We start from the raw sequence: 24350 nt of genomic DNA, 5'->3' as shown, positions 1-24350 counted from the left end.
TCTCAAAAAAGGACACAGAGACACCTGGGTTTACAAAGAGACTGTGGTTAAGCCTGAAAAAAACCCCAAACAACTTAGTACAAGAAAGGGGAGCCTAAAAGTGTCCTTCTATGACTCAGCTCTTTATGGCTGGGGACCCCGCAGTCTCTAATCAGTATAAGAAGGAGACAAATATGTTAGACTTTGCCAGACAACTGCAAACCAAGCCCCCACACCCACCCAGCCATCCAGCTGAAAGTGCAGAGATTCTGGCTCTCTTCCAGAGACCAGAACTTGAGCGAAATCTCTCTGCTCCACCCTATGAGAAGATCATGTTCACTGCCTCACACTGAACAACAGGAAAATTACAAAAACATTAATTTTAATATAGATACTAGGATCCTATGATGCTAAAGCATAAAAATAGTTTGGAAGAAGGGAAAGTAGAGGTCTGTTATAACATCCAACCTGGAATTATTTTGGGTCTTTCATCTTCACTTGGTGAAATGTCACAGGACTTCTCTCAGATGCATTTAATAAACCCGCACCTACTTAACCACATTGCTCACTGTGAGCAAATGCTGCTAATTCTTACATGCAACATGGGACAGAAATCCTGAAAGCCTCAGCTTAGTGTCAGCACGGAGCCAGCAGCTGACACTTATGTGTGCTACAGATGCCTTACATGCTCATCACTGGCCCTAGTGTTCAGCTTTTAATCATACCATGACTGCAGAGCCATGCTGATAGAAAGTGTAGCCTTCAAAATGAGATAGAACTCCTTAATTTGTCATTTATTGCAAAAGTCATAAGGAGTTGCTTCAAGTTTTCCTCTATTATAGCTAGTTTCCTACTTTCTTCTCTTTATATTAACATTAAAGGCTTATGAGTCTGATAGAGTGATATAAAGTAAATGCTCCAAATGATTATTCAACCGTGTTCCATTACCCACAGGAGGTTATGGTTGCATGAATAGCCCAAAATATAAATTTGTATTATCAAATACATGAAACATTATTCATGCTTACACATAACTGATTTCAAAATATTAATAAACTTACAAATGAGAACTATGTAGCTTCTCCACACAGAATATAATAACTAATTCAATTACTGTCCTGTGAGACACTTTTGGGATCTCTAGACTGCTAGCTGACAGTCAAGCACTGCAATTATATGGCCTCAGATTCAAGACTTCCGTGCTACATCCCAGAGTGGTAAGGAACATCTGTCAGTCCAGTGCAAATACGGATGTTCTCTGGATCACAGTCTTAAAAAATAAGTTTCAAAATAACTTAGAAGCATGCACTGTAATCATTGATCTTGGTGGGAGAGGAGCTGGTAAGACAATATTATGACAGATATTACTAGGTTTAAGAATTAATTTTCTGCTAAAAATACTGAGATTATATATTCTAGTGTAGTCTTCAGCTAACTTTAGGCTCCAGTGAGAACCAAATTTGCCCTAACCTTTCTCATCTGCATTTTCCACCTGACAACCTATTTCATGATGAACCTGTAAATTTTCAATTTGAAGTATTACTACATATGGAAACAATTTGAAATTACCAAAAGTGATACACTATATTATTTTCAAATTTCAAATAATAGCACTTTCCACTAGTTAAACCCCCCATATGTGTTGCTTTCTTTTGAATTTTGGTCAAACTTCCTCCAGAACATAGAAAATTTGCAATCAAAAATCACTTCTTCATGGAAATACATAGATTAAATACTCCTCATTTGACTCTTTATCTCCAACAACTGTTGTCATTTTATCAGACCCTTTAGTGGGCAGCACAAACACATTAGAAAGAAATTTCTGGTGGTAGAGATGACACCTATTTTATATTGTACCATTACAGATTTGAAAGAAGATCAGAATCAATTAATTTCATTTGTTCTTAATGACAGAACAAGAGGCAACACTTCGAGCTGCAGTAGGGCACATTAGCCGCCCTACCAGAGGAAAAAATTACACTCACCAGATCATTAAGCAAACTGCCAAGTGAAGTTACAGACTCATTATCACTTGAAACATGACACCTATCAGAGAAGCCAGAAATAATAAATCTGCCTTGCCAAAATGGTAATGGGTTGTCCATAAATTCCAGAAGAAACACATTCCAAAACGAAAATGGCTTGATTACATTACAAGAATTACTTGTCTGCATCATTTTGTTTAGTCAATAAGAAAGAACATGAGAAGTGCTACAGCAAACAGCCTCTTGAAATATTACTTGGCTGGCAGTGTATTTAATGAAGCTTTTTGTTATAAACCTTCACTTCTTTTCTTGCTGTTTCGAAATTCATAACTTTGCATAACATAATGCGATTTTGGGCAGAGAATAAAATCCCTTCAGTTTGTTTTTTTCACATGTATTTTTTGTATACACAAAACACCTTCTGTCACCTGCTGTACACCTGCTTGTCATTTATCTCACTCTACATCTTACGTGAGGAAAAACATGGGACTTAACACAGCCTGGAGCAGCCACTGTGGCAGTGCCAGGGGCTTGGCTGTCACAGCCAGCTCTGCACAGAGGGCACTCAGCGTCCAGGAGCAGCCGGAGCAAGGGCTGCTCCCAATGGAGCTGTGAGCTGGCAGCAAAGGGGGTTTGGGCACCAGACTCTGAGAACCAGGCAAAGGGGCCACACAAAGCCAAGCCAGGAAGCCCCAACAAGTTGTGAGGAAAGCTGGTGCCAGTGTGGATCTATCTGGGGTAAAGGGTGTCAGGCTGGGCTGAAATGGGCCTCCCAGGCCTTACTTAAGCAGGGAGGGTGCAGCCCAGTGGTGTTCTCAGAGTTCAGACAATCAACCTCTACCATGAAAATGCGTTGGTTCTGATTTTAAAGGCACAAGGGCTTTGTGAAATGCCATGCTGTAATTTAGATTTTACATTCTGGGTTGTTTCTCACCTTTAAAGCAAGTTTTATTTGCCATGGCCAGCTACTTGTGAAAATTAAACCATTTCAGCACAGGCAGGGTAACCTCTGCCAGCATCGTACACCTATTATTGTACAGAGACAGGCCATGTTTAAAAAGAGCATCTCTGCAGACGTCTGCCACACTGGAAGGAGGCTTCCTGCCAGCTTTAGTGACTTAAGTGAATGACACAAAAGTGGAAAAGTGAGAACTGTGAAAACATGAAGTTCACTAGCATGCATATGTTAACTTAGACGGAATGAAATTAGCAAGGACAGTAAAAAGCACTACAAGTGACAAACACCACACTGCCTGATTTGCATGCACTCTTTCTACAGGTTTCCACAGCTCTGGAGAGGGAAAATGAGGCCTAATATTTAACCCTAACACTCACAAATTTTCTTACAGACATCTCAAGCTACACATTAAATGGCTTTCCCAGACAAAACATCAAAACACATGCACTGAGGCTTCAACAAGAGTCCTCTTCCAAACAGAAATGTCATTGTCAGGCTGACAAAGAATTGATCTTGGTCCAGAAGGTCACTCACTTCACTTTCAAGGATAGCCCAGAGTAACATTTTGTAAAGACCATGAAAAGGAAATACGTCAAAAATTAAAAGATAGAATCTTGAGCATAGAAAAATGCTAGCTGTGAAATAGCAACAGAAGTTAAAATGATTGACAATTTAGCAAGGTTCTATTTTTCTTCTTAGATATTAAAGTTAATTAAAATTGGTGAAGTCATCAAGTCATTTGTGGCTTATCCTGAATGTAATATAATCTCATCTGAAAAGCATGAAATTGCTCTGCCTATATCTATTACTTCAATTCTTGGTAACTATTATAGTCATTCAATAATCCAATTACTATAAATTACATTTCAGAAGTAGGTCTATGCAACAGCCAAAAGAGAAGAGAGTTGTGACACTGTCTGCACAACATTAATTGACCAAAAGTCTTATTAGGTAAAGCAAACTGAAGAAAGCAAAGCTTATTTTGACTTCCCACCATACATATGTCTGAAAGTCTTCCAGCAGAACTCTATGAAAATATATACATTTTCAAATGCAAGAATCAAAATGTATATTGAATCTAGAATGTAATATTAACATTTGCTTTCAATGCAGTTTAGAAGGTGCTGTTGGACATCAGTAAATATGCACTCTTAGATGGTGATCAAACAAACATCCTAAAATACAGGAACAACATACTCATCCATGTAAAATTCCATTTTCTGGTGCCATATACAAAAGGGTTTAATCTAATCCTCATAAGTATGTAGCCACTGAGATTCAAGATTTGCATGCAAGGAAAAAGTTCCCAGAAGAAAGTATATTTAATAAATAATGGTATTCATCGTCTACTTCCACTGGTTTAAAATCTGTTTTCAGTTCAGAGCTTTTTAACACAAATAGATATTTATCTTAAGTTTATAACCACAAGGAATAGTCTACTTTGGCTAGAGTAGCAAAAATGTGTGATAAAAGTCTAGCATTTCAGTGTCAGCTCCGGAATCAAAGCCAAAACCATTCATGTTAAGGGAGAAAAGATGATACAATCTGAAGAGTTCAAGGTTGCAAAAGGTTTGACTGAAACAGTGAATGGAAAATAAATCAAAACTGTTTCATTGTCCAAACATTTCCAATAAAAATTTTAAATGTAAACTTAAACTCCACTAAACTAGATAGTGAAATGCTGTTTTGCAATATGGGCCCACCTCACAAACAACGAGTTTAGCTGTTCTGCAAAGTTAGAGAAATGCTAAGTGGTAAGAAAGAACATTTGTATTTATCCTGCTTTACACTCCAGTTTATGAGGATGCAACATTCAAATGAGCAGGTCATAAGCCTGATGGAAACCTACTGTCACTGATGTTCACAGCCAGCTGGGTTCTGTGCTCTGATGGCTCTCATCTACAGCTAGAATCAAAACGACCCAGTGTCCCCACCCAAAGCTACACAGCACTATCTTTCTCCACAACGCAGAAAAACACATTGGAATTATCCTAAATAAGTTAAGGCCATTCCCAATTTCCTTCTTCGCTTGTATTTACAGAAGAGAAACACTTTACAGAATACTTAAAACAGTACTGCGAAACAAAAAGCATGGGGGGTTATTTTCCAGATAATTGGAATATAAAGATCACACAAATAACTTTTCACTACATATTTCACTATATGTAACTAACTAATATTTCCCTATATGTAACTAACAAGTTTTGTAAAATCCATATCCAATAAACGAAAACCTCCAAACAAACGAAGCATTAATTATCATCATATGCAAGAGAAAAACAATTATTTTTTTCCTTTTTGAAATTATGAAAAACATCAGGCAAAAATCTGAAGTTTTTGGAAAAGTAACTGTTCAGAAATTGTTGATGTTGCTTTCTTTTATTGCTCTGGACTAAACAGCCCAGAAAAAATCTTTTCCCATACATTTCTTTACGGTATTTAGCTTTCATATGAATCACAATGAAATCTTTGTCTCATGGAACATGAAAGCATATTCTCTGAAATTCTTCCTAAGTGCAAAGCACAGTCTGGCTCTTTAAATCTCCAGAGCCACCAAGAAGTACTATGAACAAAAAAAAAAAAAAAAAAAGAATATACACACTCATGCACAAGGTAAAAAAAAACACAATCCCAAATCTGACAGATTAATTACAAAAGTTCATCCAGATTTATAAATTGTGCACCCTCACTCAAGTAAACACATGCCACAGAAATTGCACCTGTGTGAATGAGATCCAGTTGATCTAAAGTTACTTTCATAAAAGTGTAACAACTTAAGTGGAGTAAAAATGAAAAAAAGAAGTAATTAAGCTACAGTCTTAAAATAAGTTGTGAAATACCTGCAGAAGTTATTTATTTTAATTTCTACATGGAATTTCCTATAGAAAAGAGATCTGATTACTGTTTTAGTGTTTGAGACAAATAAAATGTTTCAGTTATACCTAGAATGAAAGAAAAAAAAAGTTTTATTGAAAATAAATAGTGTGCTTCACTTTTTCATTTTTTTCTGATATATTCCCTTACATTTTTCTTGGTACACTTCCTTCTTTTTATACCTCTGCATGTTTTACTTAGTGAGTATTTCATCTTTTTAAATACATCTAATTTTTCTCCATGGTTACAAACCAGGTTTGCTGATTCTCTGTCCTGGCTGAGATTCCAATTTCTATCCAGCTGGTTCATGACCTGAGTACTTCTATTATAATGAACATCCTCAACAGCACAACACATTTTTATCAGCTACTATTCATTTAGTTTCAGCTACTTTTTAAAAAGCCCTGATATTAAGTAATTAAAAACTGCAATAGGAAATTTGAGATGTAGTTGTATCTGACCCAGTAATACAGCCCCAGTATTTTGCCTATTTTAAACTGGTAATTTGCCATCATTTGCCAACAACACCAAGATGTGTGGTGCAGTCAGCAAGCCAGAGAGAAGTGATGCCATCCAGACAGATTGAGAGGTGGGCCCATGCAGACCTCATGAAGTTCAACAGGCCAAGTTTAACATGGTCCTGCTCCTAGACTGGGGCAATCCCAAACAAAAATATAGGCTGAGTGAAGAATGTACCTGAGCCCTGAGGAGAAGGCTCGGGGGTATTTCTTGAAGAAAAGGTTGTTGTGATCCATCGATGTGTACTTGCAGCCCAGAAGTCCAGACATTCAAACAATCCTGGGCTGCATCCAAAGGTGCATGGCCAACAGCTCAAAGGAGGGGATTCTGCCCCTCTGTTCTGCTGGTGACACTCCACCAGGAGGGCTGCATCCAGCTCTTGGGTGTCCAGCAAAGAAGGACATGGACGTGCTGGAGTCCAGGGGAGAACCATGAATATGAGCACTGGGCTCCCCACAGAAGACTCTGGGGAAACCTGAGAGCAGCTCATCCTAAACCTACTCCCTAAAAGGGCCCTACAAGAAAGCCAGACTTTTGACAAGGGTTAGCATGTGTTGGGGTTTGGGCTTTTTCCATTTGTTTCTTTCTCTTAGGGAATTTTCTCCCTTTTTCTTGCTAAGAAACAATAAAGATTGGTACTTAAGAGAGACAAAAGAAGAAACCACAGAGAAGGGGGAGTAGTCCAGCTGGCTTTACCAGCCTAGCTGAGGGACATTCTCCTGGGAAGGGCAGAGATACCATGAGACTTGGGCTGGGGGAAGGGGCTGGGTGCAGCTCCCAGCCCTCTCTCATGTCAGCTTTGGAGGAGGATGGTCAAGTTGCTGCTTACTGGACTGGAATTCACTGCCACCACCAGAGCCCAGCTCTGTCCTGCTTCTTCTGCCATAGGCGAGCCTTTGCTCGTGAGAACAGCCACTGAACTTGGACCTTATTAACACCCTAGCTCACTAAAAAAGGGACTTTCACCATTTGCTGGGGCGCCTCAGGGGTAACCCCGAGACCCTGAGTCCTTTCCCCTACAAGAGAGCCTCTCCCTGCTATGTTCATGGTGCTGCCCCCACCATGCCTCTGCTACTGATCCCAAGGTTTTTTCCAGGACCAGGTCCTGCTACAGCTGCGGAGGCTCTGATACATCTCATTTACCACTCCAAGATTTTCCACATCCCTGCCATTCAGAGGCTCCTTTTGCTCTCCAGAGAAGGCACCAGGATCAGCTGCCCAGGGGTTTTTAAAGGAAGGCCCTTCTCCGTCCATTTCCGCCAGCTGCGCCCGCCATTACTGAATGGAGAGAGAGATGGCCAAAACTCGCGCCACAGCGCCCCCTGCAGCCAGGGAGGAATCACTGCACCTGCCCTGCCCGGCCAGGAGCCACCAGCGCCCCTGCTGGCTGTGCCCGGAACTGCACCCACGGGGAAGTGCCTGTGGCCAAGAGAGGGACTGTCACAGGGACTCTGTTCCTGCTGTTGTTGTTGTTATCATTTGTTTGCCTTGTTATACATAATAGTAGAGAACTGCTAGTCCTTTTCCCATATTTTTGCCTGAAAGCCCCTTAACTTCAAAGTTATAATAATTCAGAGGGAAGGGGGTCATATTCTCCATTCCAAAGGAGGTTCCTTCCTTCCTAGGCAGACACCTGTTTTTCAAACCAGAACAGCATGATAGGACAAGAAAGAACGGACTTCAAGTGGAAGACAGTAGATTTAGATTAGTTATTAGGAAAAAAAATTCACTATGAGGGTGGTAAGAGCTTGCTCAGAGAAGCTGTGGATGCCCTGTCCCTGGAAGTGTACAAGGCAAGGCTTCCACACCAGTCTACGATTCTATGATAGGAAAATAAAATCCATTACTGAATGCTGGAAGTTTCAAGTTTTTAATAAATCAGTTGTTGCAGAAAGGCATTATACATGTTGCATTAAAGAAAGAAGAAATCAGAAATATAACTTTAGCTTTCAGAAGTCTTCTAAAAATACTTTCTCTGTCCCACTGCTATATATCTATTAAGTTAAATCTTCCTGTTAGAAAACATAATATTCCTAGTTGCTGTTTAGTAACACATGTTAGTGTACCATGGCCATTTTACCATGTGGCTTTCCTGTACTCTGACCTCCTTAAATCTCCTTCTGCCTTAATTAATTTTATATTCAGCATCTTCAAAGGAACAAGAGCTTTAATGTGACCTTTTTTTTTCCCCTGACAAAATTCAGACATTGTTATACTAATTAGTACATTTTCAGAAAAGAAAGTACTGGATACTGATTCTGTAATTCCATCCAGGTTATCTTACTTACATTTCACTTCTTGAAGTACCACAGAGAGGCATCAGGTCCTGGTATGAAACAACCCACTGCAGGGACCCCTGGAGACATCTAGTGCAGCCTTGTGCCCAAAGCAGTGTCTGCTGTAAGAAGTAGACCCACAACCACTACCTCCTGACTACAGATATTTAACTCATGGTACCTATCCAGATCATAATGTACCTGTATCCTATAAAAATACCTATAGAAGACAGTTTCAAAAGCCATACTAAAATACAGATAAACAAAATCTGCTATAGCACCTATCCAGATCATAATGTATCTGTATCCTTGCTATAAGAATACTTATAGAAGACAGCTTCAAAAGCCATACTAAAATAGAGATAAAAAAAAATCTGCTATTCTCTCCTTGTACACAAATCCCATCATTTTATTACAAAAGGGAACCAGGTTGGGCAGGCATGATCTACCCATGCAAAGTTCACACTGACTATTCACAATCACCTTCTCCTTCATGCACTCATGAAATCTGTCACATTCTAAAAGGATCCAACTCCTCAATATTGTGAGGACTCAAGCTGAGGCTGCCAGCCTGTATTTCCCCATATCTAACCTAAGGTCAGTTTATTAGGATTGGTGCAAGGTATGCCTTTCTCTGTTTATCCAGAATCTCCCCTAAAGCCTATGATCTTTAAAAGATGATAGAAAGTGGCCTTGCAAGGACATCACTCAGTGGTCTCAGCACTCCTGGATGCAGTTATATCATGTCCCATAAAGTTCTTGCAAGGCAACTGTGTTTTGATCCTCACCCACTGGCAGTTTTTCTTTTCAGACTGCCCTAAAAATCAGAGGCCTGGGACACCTGATGGCTGAAGACTGAGAAAAAGAAGGCACCAAGCAGAACCATACTGTAAACCTAACACTGCCAAGTCCACCACTATACCATGTCCGTAAGTGCCCCGTGCACATGTCTTTTAAATAACTTCAGGGATGGTGACTTCTCTGGGCAGCCTGTTCCAGTGCTTGACAACCCTTTCAGTGAAGAGCATTTTCCTACTAGCCAGTGTAAACTTCCCCATGTAGAACCTGAGGCCATTTCCTCTCACACTAATTTGAGGCCTATTTTTCTCATTCCAAAATATCTCAGATTTGTGTCAGATTTCACCTGCCCTATTCAGCAACAGTCCCACATTTCCCTTGTTCAGACCTTTCATACTAATAGAGTGAGGGAAGCTCTTCTTGTTGCCCTCAGTTTCCCTTGCAAGTCCTAACTCCATCTGAGCTTTGATTGACCTGATGCCATTCTCACACAACCATGCAATATTTATAAATTCCTCCTCTGTAGTCCACCTTTGCTGCATTTTTGCATCAAAGCCATGTGTTTAACAAAATTTCTATTCTACCAATTCTATCTGACATCCTGATTATTGTGACAGACATTCTTCCTCACAGAGGAGGTCTCTTAATGAGGTTTCTGGTCTGTCATTCCACTCTGGGTGGAGAGATGGTTGGACCTAAATTTGCAGGTTGGAGCTGCAAATTTCATCATGAAATAAAGTAATCTCACACAGATAGGTTAAATCACAGCAAGACAGAATGCAATTATCTGTGATTATTAGTATGAAGTTACACGAAAATCTTACATCCCTTAGATACAGAAGTTTTCTTGATCAATAAGGTAAATGCTATGGCCAAATCTTGACTTAACATACACTAAAACAACTGAGGGTTCTTTATTCTCTGTCATAAAAGAACTCTGATAGTCAAAATACTCTGGATAAGAATAGAGAAAATGAAGAACATTTCCTAATCCTCAAAATGGTAGCCTTTGCCTGATTTTCTCCTTAAAGTAAAAGATAGTAAGTGGTAAAAGACACACTTCAGAAAAACAGCCTTCATCTGCTTGTGCTTCTTCATCCTCTTCTTTTTAGAAATAATTTTTAGAAATACAATTGGAATGCATAAAGAACACCCTCACCATGAAATTTTAAAGGAACAGATGGCTCAAATAACTTTGTTCATCTTTAAGGACAGAGATCCCATGAAATCTAAACCTGAACCGTAGATCTGGGAATTGTGATATCTAACACATCACCCAGATATTTTGGAAATCTTACTTTCAAGAAGCAGATACTCCCAGCTCTAACTGAAAGTTTTTAGGTCCAGCCTAGAAAACCAGAAAAACCTAAAATACAGAGACACCTATATGTGGTTGTAAGTAGCTTAATATTATCATTATATCAACCCTGAAAGGTTCCTGATTCCTGAATCACAAATTGCCACTTTACTGCAGAAAGATGAAATAGCAATTTAAGTAAAATAACTCTTCCATAGAAACACAAATAAATGGAATAGCAATTCTATTCTTACATATGCCAAAGAAACAAGTGGCAGAAGATCTGTGGACTTGGTTGTTGTGAATAGCTCTAAATATTCTTTGTAGAACAAGATACACAGAAATCACAGAAATAGATCTAACTCAAACATTTAAACTGGCTATCACTGTTTGGTTTGAAAGACAGGTGTCTGCTAAGGAATGCAAAAGCCTCCCTTGGAAAGAAAAATGTAACCCGCTTCCCTCCAAATTATTATAATTTTGAAATTAAGGGGCTCTCAGGCAAAGATATGATCATAGGAATAACAGCTCTTTACTGGTATGATTAGTAAAGCAAACAAAAACAACAACTACCTCATTAACCCCAAACAGAACCCGAACCCCATCCCTGCCCCTCTCTCGGCCGCAGCGCTTTCCCCTCCGGTGCAGTTCTGGGCACGGCCAGCAGGGGCGCTGGGGGGCAGGGCCGGTGCGGTGACTCCCCCGCGGCTGCAGGGGGCGCTGTGGAGCGGGCCTGGGGAGCACACGGCAATGGCGGCTTGGCCAAGATGGGAAGGGAGGGAAGAGAGGCTTTGCCTCACAAACCCCTGGGGCGGCCAATCCCAGTGCCCCAGCAGGAACCTCAGAAGCAGCAAGCTGGGACAGCAGGATGTCTCAGCAGGCAGGGGGTATGGGGCTACAGTAGAGCGAAAGTTCGGAACAGTGCTGAAGAGACAGCGGGCAGGGCAGTGCGGCCCGGCTCCCAGCAGGGCCGGGAGAGGCGAGCTCAAGATCCCGGGAACCCGAGCAGACGGGGATGGATCCCTCTTTAATGAGATGGGTGTTCATAAGGTCCCAGTTCTGTGGCTGCTCTCACGAGCAGAGGCTCACCCCACGGCAGAAGAAGCAGCTCTGGGCTGAGCTCTGGCAGCAGCAGCGAATTCCCTTCCCTGAGAAGCAGCTCTGATCATCCTCCTCTGAAGCCAAGAGAGAGAGAGCTATCAGCCGCCCCAGCCCTGTCTTTTATCAGCCCAATTCTCTGGGTATCTCTACCTCTCAGAGGGAAACTCCCTGATAAGAGAAACACAACTTTTTAACAGTTATGATCAAATACAGTTTAGTGCTTGGCACTCTCACATGGTCATTTCGTGTTCTCTTACTGACTCCATCTCAGTAGTGTAGGCAGTAGTAATTCCCACCCACAGAAGGGTACCATTTAAATGGAATATTATTTTGCTTACTCAGCAGTTACTTGACATCCAACAAAACTCCCAGATCCCAAAGCAGGACTAGACCTTTAAGTCATAGGTCACCCTGTAACACCAGTGGAAAAATTGGAAACTATTAAGTCTTGAAAAACTAAGGCAAGGTGTTATGTTCCAATTAACTGAAACAGTCATAAAAAGTATCTGCAGAAGTCATTAGTGAAAGCACCTTAATTCCAAATAAGAACATGAATCAGTTCCACAAGATATCTGATCTGTAAATATCAAGCAAGCTGATGAAACTGTTTAGACCGCAATGTATAACTAGTGTATCTAATTTTTTAACCTATGCAATAATGTTCATGATGACAATTTTCCATTATATTTAAGCAAGAAAATACTTTTCAGTATTTCTTGTAGATTATATATTTAGAGAACACAGAATACTGCTTTGATTATTCTTTCAAGTCACATCCAATTAAATGTAAGATAATTAGTTCTCAGTGAGCAGAGGCCCTCCTAATGAAACATCAACACCACAAATAAAACCAGAGATTATAGTCAGACTATCAGTTACAGAGAAATATTATTCTTAGACCTAAAAAATATTTCCTCATCTTTCATTTTGGAGAATGTTTTGATTACTTAATTTAAATGGAAAAGATCCCATTTAAAGATCCCATTTACTCTTCTCCATAGGACAAGAGTTTTTCAGTTTACATTGATAATACTTTCTTGGCTGGTCTCTATTTGCCAAAGTTTCACAGAAATACTTAAAAAATAATGAAGCTCTGCAAAACAATCTATTTTTTACCAATTCCATCCAAAAGGAATTTATAGAATGTCATTATGTTAATCTCACACCTCATTGCCATAAACTATGGCAATAGGTTGGTGGATTTGTTTTAGTTTTATTTCTTAGTTCTGCGAAATATGCTGGGCTAAGCTGTAATTTTTCTAAGGTAGAATAGTCTGCCTTACAAAAAAACATTTTTATGGTTTTCCTGAGCAGACAACACTAACACTAATTGCTTAAAATTATACATGAAGCACTCTCTGTACTTCTTTGTGACACTTGGCAATGAATCACATACTGGACTAATAGAGGGGAAATTTTATAAATTTTGAAAGATGAAGCTTTCATTTTATGTTATAAATTGATGAAGCAAGAGATTTTTACAAAACAGAATTAGGCTGAGCCTGGTTGGATTAAAATGACACTGATATTATGAGAATTAGAGAGTGAACTCAAGCAGGTTTACTACATTTAGGTATTTCATGTTATGAAAACTTCAGCCAGGTGACACTGACTTAAGCTCAGCAACATTCATAAAAGTCTGTCAAACTGATAAAAGATGTAAAGAAACAGAGATAGCAGAGATGTAAGTATGGACTTTCTCTATTACATGAAAATACAAATAATCCATTAAAAACAACCCAGTAGTGCCTGAGGTCTAGGCAACATGTGTCTGTCTACTCACCCCTTTCACACTGATTCTCTTTTTATAACTACCCTATAATGTTTCTGATTGCAGGAAAAAAAAATCCTCTGCTCATTTTTTCATTAACTGAATGGAGGACGAATGGAGGACCTACAAGAATACACGTTCAGCTAATGAGAAAGTCTGATTTATTTTTATTAGATCTACAGCAAAGATTATGAAGAAAGACCACAAACTAGTGAAGTACAGAATTAGAGGAGTACACAGGCACAACAGCACATAAGCATGATTAGTCACAATAAACTAAAAATTGAAGAGATTATAAAAAATCACTATATCAAGTCAGTTTGTTAGCTATGGTTGGTTTGGGTTCTTTCCTTACTGTCGGTAAAATATTACACTTTTTTTCCCTTTTTCCTGACATTTGAAAGGAATATTCTTGAAGATTTAGTCACAGATGGGTCCAACTGCTACAAGACTACCCTCAGGAAGAATTACAAATCTAATTTTTGTTTTCTTATTCAAAAGGTTTAATTACAGTTAGTAAAAGTATGAAGAACGAAGCATTCCTTCAAGCTACAATTTATATTATCTGTCATAAATAACAGAGAGCTTCTTGGGAATATGCATACAAATCAGATTTAAACTATTTCAGTGTAAGTTGAACCATGAGGTTGTTGTAGCATCTTAAAGATGAGAGGACACAGTCTTAAAGCTGCACCAGGGGAGGTTTAGGTTGGGCATTAGGAAGAAGTTTTTCACAGAAAGGGTGATTGAGCATTGGAATGGGCTGCCCAGAAAGGTGGTGGAGTCACCATCCCTGAAGGTGTTTAAGACTGAGTGTGGCTCTCAGTGCCATGGTCTAGTTGACAAGGTCGTGTTAGGTCACAGCCTTCATGATCTCAAAGGTCTTCTCCAACCTAGTTAATTCTGTGATTTTGTGATTTTGACAACTCAGACTTCATATTTTCTTCCTGAGCCATCTTCCTAAACCATCTATCTTTGGGAGTATCCACCTATTTTAAAGCCAAATATGCTTAAAGCCGGCAGCTTTCTTATTGGATTAAGCAAGTTTTCTGAAAAAAAAGTTGCTTTTCAAAGTCCTTTGAGAAAAACATTCTGCTACATCCCCAACTTTGATTGTTTAAATAGCTGTGACAATGCCATGCTTTTGTTAATGTCCTGTTTAACAAAAAACCTACAGCTGTTAAAACTTCTAAATGTCTAATTTCAAGGAAGAAACTAATTTTTTGTAAATGGAAGGTATGCTGAATAGATTTAAGTCTCAACTGCTGAAATTTTTAAAGTAGAAAGTTTTTTATCAATTTTTAATTGATTGGGAGCAAAGATGTAACTCTAACCAGTGAATAAATTCACCCATATACAATTTCTGCCATCCTTCCCTTGATGCTATGGAAATGACACTATGGAATGAAATGGTAAATCAGCCTTAAACTAATATCAGTCAATTATTTCATCTATAGTACATTTTAGTAATTTTCTAATATAAAATGAGTGTGAAGTTGGTCTTAAATATATGAAAGGAATTGGATGTTGTAGAGTTAGATTCAGTGGGCTGAAGTATATCTATAGACTACAGGTTTTCTGAAGACTGAGAAGGTTTTTGTTTAATGTTTGATAACATTGGAGGACATACAACTTCTATAGATCATTAGAAAAAAATTTCTTGCCTTATAAATTGTAAATGGTACTACCATAACACATACTTCTGTGATTATCAGTCAGAGAAGTAGAAAAAGTATCATATAGTTAGCCCATGTATAATACAGTTTTTGACAGAGAATAATGTCTTTTTTACCTCTCTACTTTTCAGATATTATGAATATAATAGACACATACAGTTATGCACACATGTTCCACTAGAATCAAAGATTCCTTTAATGATCACAAAATCCTGTAAAACAGGCTTGGAGATTTTAGAACAGTAAACTTACTCTTCAAAGCACACTAGGAAGTCTAATCCTCTAATGTAGTGTATTTTTTCCCTTATTATTCAAAAAAGAGCATTCTGTTTAGCACACCCAGCATATGAACCATATGATGCACCAGATGCCTTAGTAAATAATTCATCTCTTAATGAAATTACAATAAATTGTTGCATAAAACTGTGAGACGATGCAACTGATAACTACCCTTTCAAAACTAGAAAAAGAGGAGATTTTATTTTTTTTAATGAAGAGCAATAGCTATATCACAAAACAATACTGTCAGACTGAACTGGAAGCATATGCTTAATTATGCTTCAGCTGTATTCTGGAAATGAGCACACAGCAGAGATTACTGCATATCCTTATATTGCTGCTCCATCAGGGCTCACGAAGGGTGGCAGAAGAATGTCTAAATGCTGCATTTACAGTGCCTAAGACAGCAGGATAGGTTGAGAAAGAGAGGAAAAGACACATGACATAAAATAAAATTGTAATGGCTGCTTGAAGTGAGCATTTTACTGGTATAGAAGACACTAGCATTTTATTAACACAACAACGTCTATGAGTAATTCCTAAAGCCTTTCTAAAATTGTGACTTAATACTGTTAAGATAGGATTTGTATGGAAAGATGTGCCCATGAATTTCCTTGCAGTATCTATGTCATAGCTGCAGCCAGTGAAACAAATGAAAAACCTATCTCTTGGCCTGTTGATTTAACAGGCTTGCTGGAGAGGAAGATGGCAACACACTTGTGACAAACAGCTTTCAAATATGCATGTGTCCTCATGCTATCCCATATGAGATCAATTCTTCTGACACTTTTGTCCAATAAACTTACTATTTGCACATATACCTAGACAAAAAACACAGCTTCTATAGAGGAAACAAAATTATATTCCTTACAATCTCCCATTTTGTTTAGCACTGTTTTGAATGTGTATTTTTGTTCTTCTCTATTTTTCATGTTACATATTGTAACATGATGTTTCCATGTTCATGGTAGCCCTAAACATACTAGTCCTTAGTTAGACAAGTAGCAGCAGCCAGTAAGTTAAATGAATGAGATTTCTCCAAAGTCTACTTCTGTTACTAGATGGGACAGGATAGTGTGTGATGTAGTGAGAGGGAAAAAGAAATCTAATTAAGATACAAAAGAAAACTTTGAAAAACATTCTCTACATAATACACGTAGAAGTTTTGTCAAGTATTCACAAAATGTAAAGTACTGAAAGACAATTTCCTCAATCCAAATTCACAAAGAAACCCCAAAACCAACTCAAAACCTTAACTGAAATCTCTTTCCTTCAGTTTTTCCACTGATAAAAATAGGTACAATAATGCTTACCCACTTCACAGAGTGCTTTGGAACTTACCATGTTACTATTTACATTTTCTTCAGTGTACAGGTAGATATTAACATCAGTGAGTAAGAACCAGTGCTGTATCACTGTAGAAACACTGTCCACCAGCATACACAGTGTGGCCAACACACTATTTTTTTTACTGGCTGGGTGAGAACAGACCACCACAAAACAGAGGCTGAGCTACTCTGAGCCCCATTTCAACTCATTCCATTGCAGTCAGGCCTCCTGCAAAACCTGGGCATAAATAAGAATTCCCAACAAAAGGTAAAACCAACAAACTATTGTTTTGTGGTCCAGAAAAATCATCAAGAGCTGATACAGATTTGACACCAAAAGGTTTAGATTCCAGCCCTGGGTAAGACTGCTTCTGTGGTCCTCAACAAATCAATTAAGCCTGTCTGCTGCACCTCATTGTAACTACTGGTTTCAATCAAGGGAGTGCTATGGAATCCAGCCACTCAGACTCTGGGAAGTCACTGTGCTTACTGTAAGGATGTTAAGCACCCATGAAAAAAAAGCTACTCCAGATGCACTTTCCACAGCAAATGGCATTACACAGAACTTGCCTGTTTAGGGAAAAGGTTTCTCCTTAGCTTTGAATCATCTGGTGACTTAAAATTCTCAGATAAGCTCTGCAAAGGTAAAAATCACAAAACAAAAGGCATGAAACAGTCATTCAAGTTTGGCATGGTGGAGGGAAGCATTATAAGGGTAATGATTTTAGAGTATCATACAGCACGAGCATGTACAATGCCTCTTGAAACACAGTACAAAAACCCCTGATGTTTTGCATTGATTTTTCTGCCCACAACTTCTTTAAATATGAGAAGTGCATTTTGTTCCTACAACAATCTGAACTTCACAAGGAGATGATAAATGAGATAATATTGATTAGATTGTGCTAAAGGGTTCCAGCTCTTCAAGGTTATATCCTTTAGAGAGTTTGTAAATCTCATTATAGAAATCTGCCTGTTGATATACATAAATAAAGAGTGGCAGAAGGGTTCCAGTATGACAGCTCTCACTGGAGTCATGCTGTTCTTCAGACAGAAAGTTCAGACAAGCAGGTACAGAAGAGCTCAATAGAGTAGAATCAGCTTCCCTTTTTCAAAGAAAACAGACCAATAAAATTTAGATCAGAACTGCTGTAAGAGTATTACTGACAAAAAGTGTCTGTAGTGAAACACAATCATGGGCCTCAGTTGGCTTTAACTGTCAGCTTCATCTGTAATGTGAAGGATGAGTAAGTCCACTAAATTGTTCCAAATAGTTTAACATGCATTTCTTATAGTAAAATGAATCAACTTCAGGAGAAAGTCAGCAAGAGCGTTTTCTTCCTTTCGGTGATGAAAAAAATCCAAAAAATGTCAAGGAAAGAAAATGCAAAAAGAAAATGCAATAATCTGCTAAATTCCCCTGGAGTTCTGCATTCACTCTTAACTAAAGGAGGACAAGAAGAGGCACTTAAACTGGGCATCTGCCTTTTAAAAACTTCAGATTTCTCCCTGAGATGTGGCAGGAAAGAGGGGGCAGGTGGGTATGTGTGAGGTGTGGGGAAGAGCATATACTGAAAAGAAGCAGGGGTCCTTCTGTCCTGATGGTCAGGAGTCAGCAGTGCATGATGCCAGCCACAAATGCTGACAGCATTAGCCACAGGAATACAACAAACAGAGAGCAATCCATGTAGTCATTTCCCTTTACTTGGCACTCATTACACTGCACCCAGGTTTGGGCCCTGCAACACAAGAAACACTGACAAATGAGAGCAAGTCCCATTCAAAGCCTACTGAAAGGGGCCAGGGGCTGAAGCACTTCCCCCGTGAGAAGTGGCTGAGTAAGCCAGGCCTGCTTGAACCTAAGGAAGTAGGGGATTTGAGGGAGGAGCTAACATCCCCAGTTCACCAGGAAAACTCCAGCAGGGAGCAGCTTGCACAGGGAGGTTGAGCAGGCTCCATCCTTGGAGGTTTTGAAGATGCACTGGGAAAAGACCCGAGTGACTCAATCTGAATTCTACATGGTCACTGATTTCAGGGGAAGGTTACACTTGTGGACGTCCCAAGGTCCCTTTCAACCTGAATTAATCTGATTTGTGTTTGCTGTCTCCATTATTGCGATGCCACTGACAAGCCATAATAGGTGTCAGTTTTGTAGGAACATGGTCATGCTCTGTTCCTTTCTGCTGACCTCTACTACCATTTCTATTCTAAGCAGTCTCTGAACTCTCAAGTGAACGTGATTTTATTTCTATTCATCTCATAAAACGTTTAAAACATCAGAAAAAGAAACCTGCCTACAATATGAAACACCGATCTGAGGTGTAAAAGGAATAACAATGCTCTTCTATTTATGAGTGGCAGGTGGGCACAAGTCTTATTTTTATTAAGATGTTAAAGCCATAGGCTTGAATATGTTTTTTTTTATCACTTTGATAAGTGTTTTCATGAAGATATGTACAGGTAAAAGCCATTTTCAGATCTGGCTTGTGAAAGCAATGAAGCCAAGTGAAGGAAAGTGAAATGTTTGATCACTCTGATATTTAGTAACTGTTTGGCAAATCTTTAATAGGATCTTGAAACTATTAATTTCACAGATTTTTTTTGGGGAAAAAACATCTTCCCAAATAAGTGGGAAGACAAAAACATTTACACTAGAAGGTAATTATTAGGCTTCACACAACAGAGTACACAGACACCTCCTCCCTGTCATGAAGCTCCACCATCTGTTTTCTGGTGTTTGCCATCCCCAAATCAGAAGACAAATTCTGTTCACTTTGCAGCAAAAGTTTCTGAAATCAGCTTTTGAAAAGCAAGTAATTTTAATAGAAAATTAGTATCTGTGAGAAAAAGCTTCAATTAGTAAGTATATCCTATTGATTTGTATTGTGGCATAGACAGATCTTGGAAACAATCTTGAAATCCATGCCACCTCAGTACTGATAACTTCTCATAAAAATCAGAGGAAAATTGAAGCTTCTGACAGTAACTTACAGTATAACTGAATGGATTCCAGGCTTACTAAAATCCCGGTGTGGAATAAAATGGTGGTCATCTATTTTACAAAACCATCAAGATTAACTGTTGACCCTGAAAAGACAGGGAGAAGACAAGACACTGAGGCTTGTGGTAACATGACACCTAGTGTTCACTTTCAGGAAGCTTCAGTATTGGTGGGTGCCAAATGCTGAAGAAACATCAGTGCCCCAGGACCTCTTTCAAAAAAAGAGGTTGATATTTATATTAGCATCTCTAAGCAAGTGCCTAAATCACATAGACACAGTGAAAACCGAGAGGAGGAAAGGAAAATCTGCCTGTGCTGCACTTGCCCTTCCTATTGAGTACACAGTTTGGGTAACTGCAGAGAGAGTGCTATCCAAACAAGTTTCATGTTGCTGGCTTTTTTTCTTTGGGTTTCTGCTGCAAAAAGAAACAGTCTACCTATTGATCTTTTTCTGGTTGTATATGAAAGCTAATAGAAAACTGTATGTACCACATATAATATGCTCAAGTTTAAGAGAATAGTCCCCAATAAAAAAAAAACACCAAAACACACACACAAAAAAGATCTATTTCTACATTGCAATGAACTGTACATTTATTTCTTCTTTTAAAATCATGGTGTATCAACAGTAGAAGTGCCTCTTACATTATCACTCCCTTCCAAGTTTCTAGCAACACAATGAAAGCCACAGTAACTAATGCATACTAGATCAATGAGACCATAAAATCCATGTAAGAACATGGCACAAGCACTCCAACATAGTAACAATTACTAAGAGATATGACCCCTTGAGTATTTCCTAGGGCAAAGGGTGGAAAGGATTATATGAGAAATTAGAACAAAAAGTTCACTACAGATAGAGGAAACATATACTGATTTTTGAAATCAGATGAATAAGAATCCATGTCTGACACTGAATGAAAGAGGTGTTTCATTACACTGAGACTGGCAAAACATTAAAGACAAGGTCTGACTGAAACTTCAGTTCTACAGAACTGAAAATAAACAACTGCACTTCAAGAAGTTTATAGATACATTGATATAGATACAAACAGATACATGCATGCAAAACAAATTAGTATTGTATTCCAAACCTAGAATTTTCTTTAATTTAAAAGTGTGTTGAGTTATTTTCCAGGGGGTAGTTTTAAACTGCTATCCTTCTGAAGAGGAAAAACAACCACAAAGACAACCCATCTTTCTTTTAGTATTAATATTGTCTATCTACCAGAATCCAAGGCAATTAATTTGACTCAGCAAGCAATATTTAGTAAACACTAACTACTGTTATTATATCTTATTTCTGAGAAAAATGTGCACACAGTCAATACACAGGCATTAAAATACACATTTTTCTTTTAACAAAGTAAACAGGTCTAGATTCCAATACTGCTAAATAACTTAAGAAGGTGCAAGTCAAGCACTTGTCACACTGTGAATTATAAATCAAGTTCTTATTTTTCAATACATTTTGAGCATAATTTTTTTCAGAAGTTTAGTATGTGGCCTATCTGGGGAGCCAAGCAATTATCAACTCACCTAAATAAATATCTGCCATAAGATGTCCCTGTTGAACTTGAGTCTAAATGGCTTTTTTACTAAGATTATTTCTTAATTCCTTTCAGAAATAGCCAGGAAAGTGAGGCTAAATTTGTCTGTTTGTTGGAAACAGCTTGCCAAAGCCTTAGATTCATAGCACTGTTTCTCATTTAGGGTCAAGGTAAATTGTGTAGTGACAAGCCTTTAGTTCCTACTTCTCTTGTCCAAGAGGTCAGTTCACCATTCATGAAGTGCCTACTTTGGTCTCAGGCAGGATAAATCCCATAGGTAACAGCAGAAATGGCATGTCCAATTGGTCTTAAACATACACATTTGACACAACTACAAGAATACCAGTCATAAATTTCACCTAATGATAGTGATTATCCCTCACCTTTAACACTGAAATATCCTGAACTGCCATACAACCTACTCAGCTGTTAACATTTTAGATAATTGCTGCACAGATTATTTTTGCAGTTCCTGAACAGATCTTACAAACTAAGAACTGCGAAACAACTTTAAAGCACAGAGGATTCCACAGTAGGCTTAATTCCATTATTTCTTTTTGAATTCTAGAAATTCTAAAAGCTCAGACGTTAAAATTATGCATCTTCTCACACACAGTCAAAAGACAGGTGAAAATACAGGCTGTGAAAGCTTCTCAGACAAGACAACCGTTCGTTTCCACAGATTTATATGCAACTGTCATACATGCTTATGATGACAGGTATCCTCTACCCTTTTCTTCTACACTTGAATTTCCAAATATTAGTTTTATTTTTATGATTACAGAAGCTTGAAGTAGTTACAAATTCACTGTGAGGGATAACATGTCTCTAAGCTTTCACAGAGCTGAGGCACCTTCTAAACAACACTCTGGACAAAACATCAGGAGGATAAACACAGTTTTGCTTTTAAAAATTGCAAGGTTGTGGTCACCGAAACAGCTCGAAGGATAGGGGCAAAAAAAAAATTTAGCACCGGTACATATTTTATATAAATATAATGAATAATTTTGTAGCTGGTGATCGAAAACGATTGCAATGACGCTTCAACAAAACCACTTTACATGCCAAGAAGAGCGGCGTGTTAAACCACAGAGTCTGTAACGATTTTAAAAGGTCCGCAGGGCAGACCCACTACCTTTTATATAAACCAGGACAGCGGAGAACCGCCGTCAGAGGGCATCATTCATGAATGATTTGCCAAATACGCTGCCGTGAAGTAGCAAGTTATTTTCTAACTCCCTCACGGGCTTCTCCTAAAAGTGCATGAGGCGCTCTATATAGCCAAGTAGCTGACCTTTGGGGGTTTTATTGGTTTTTTCTGGTTTGTTTTTCATAAATTTATCGCAGTCTTGCAGCTGGGTTTCAAACTGAGTGATTCAACGCGGTCCCCGGGAAACTCGACCCTCACGCTGCAGCCTGTCACAGCGCGCTGAAAATCGCGACCGGGATCGACCGGGACAGGTCTCGCCCGGCCGCGCTCGGGCCCCGGTGCCGCCCGGCTGCGGGAGGGAGGCGGGATGGGCCGTCCCGCCCGGGGAGCCGTGGCAGCTGCCGCCTCGTCCCTGCGAGAGCCCCGCCGGCATCCCAAGCCCGCACCGCCCCGCTCGCCGTCCCTCCCGCAGGCGCCTCCCTCCCGCCCTCCGGGCAGCGCCGCCGGCGGGACCCTCCCCACCCCCGCCCCGCCGCGGGAGCTGGCACCGGGACGGGCCGAGGGGGAGCGGTACTTGCCCAAGTGGGGACGAGGAGGCTGCCGGGCCGCTCGAGCGGTGCTGGAGGAGGCTGCTTCCCCGCCACGCTCATCTCCTCCCATGCAGCTGGCGTAGTCCTCTCAGTCGGGCGGCTCGGCGGGACGCGGAACCTCCGGCACCGATTCCCAAGCGCCCGCCCCTCCCGGCAGCGCCGGCGTCCCGGCTCCGCGGGGCAGGCTGGCTCCGCGCTGCCCTCCGCCGCCCGCGGCCGGGCGGGGCGGGGTGGCAGGGGGCGTTCGCCGAGGGCTCGGAGCCGGGAGGGAAGAGGAAGGCGGCGGCGTGGCGCTGGCTATTTAACTTGGCTCTTCGCCGGGGGAAGGTGCCGCCGCTCCCGCTCCCCTCCCCTCCGCGTCCGCATCCCGACAGCCGAGCTCTGGGTGCTCCTGCGAGCTCTGCCGCGCTCCTCCCCGACACCGCGCGGCTCCGCTCGGCCCGCCCGCGCCGCCCCGCGGGGCAAAGGCGGGCGGGGGCTCCGCGCCCCTCCGGGGGGGCAGGGGCGCTGCTCCTGGGGAAAGGTGGCCGACGTGGGGTGAGAGTGCTGCCCCTCCGAGCGCTGCCCCTCTCGCCTTGTCCGCGCCCGGGCCGGGCAGTTGCGCCTCGTGTTGGGTCACAAGCGACAGACGCACATAGCCCTTGCTCGCTGATCTCTGAATCAAAACCAAGAGTAGTTTGACATCCCTCTAGTATTCTTGGTACCCTTGGCCAGGAAAAGCCCCCACTCCTAAACATTGTAATGAGATTTTTCTTTCCCATTCCTCTTTAGCTTACATCTAATTCCTGATCATGGTCCGTGGCCCAGACTATCAGTTTTGGGGGACCTTCTTGTAGTGCAGTGGGTAGCAATGTTGAAGTTGATCCTAAGGCAGAGAAGTTCATCCTGGTCCTTAACATACTATACTGTATTAGGAGACATATATTTCAGTTGTTCAGGAGAGAGAAGGGAAAGCTTCTAATTTTTCCTATCAGTTGATTTAAAAATACATGCTTCATGCACATACCTTTCTGTTTTCTTACCTAAATGTAATTTGAAAAGGCATCTCTGTTCCCTTTAGACACCTCTGCCTTTGTCATGCACAAATAGATAATCAAAGTATGACTGGATTATTGGCTAGACTTTATAAAAAGTTACATTTAAAGTTGGGGTTTTTTTCCCCCCTAAAGCACCTGAGTAAAGCAGTAAAGAAATATGCATTATCTTTCTCTTGGAGGT

The 24350-nt window shown here is 40.2% G+C and overlaps 1 protein-coding gene across 1 annotated transcript in view; it reads right to left on the bottom strand.

Moving 5' to 3' along the window:
- SNTG2 (syntrophin gamma 2) overlaps nt 1-23192 on the bottom strand; it is a 213572-nt gene extending 190380 nt beyond the window's left edge. The window contains exon 1 of the mRNA XM_050972453.1: nt 23121-23192. Coding sequence (XP_050828410.1) covers nt 23121-23192 — 72 coding nt within the window. The remainder of the gene's footprint in view (nt 1-23120) is intronic.
- Between the last annotated feature and the right edge of the window lie 1158 nt (nt 23193-24350).

This window comes from Serinus canaria, chromosome 3, assembly GCF_022539315.1.
Source record: "Serinus canaria isolate serCan28SL12 chromosome 3, serCan2020, whole genome shotgun sequence".
In the NCBI taxonomy this organism is placed as follows: Eukaryota; Metazoa; Chordata; class Aves; order Passeriformes; family Fringillidae; genus Serinus; species Serinus canaria.
The sequence above is the reverse complement of the archived record's forward strand: the minus strand, read 5'-3'. Positions and strand labels throughout refer to the sequence as shown.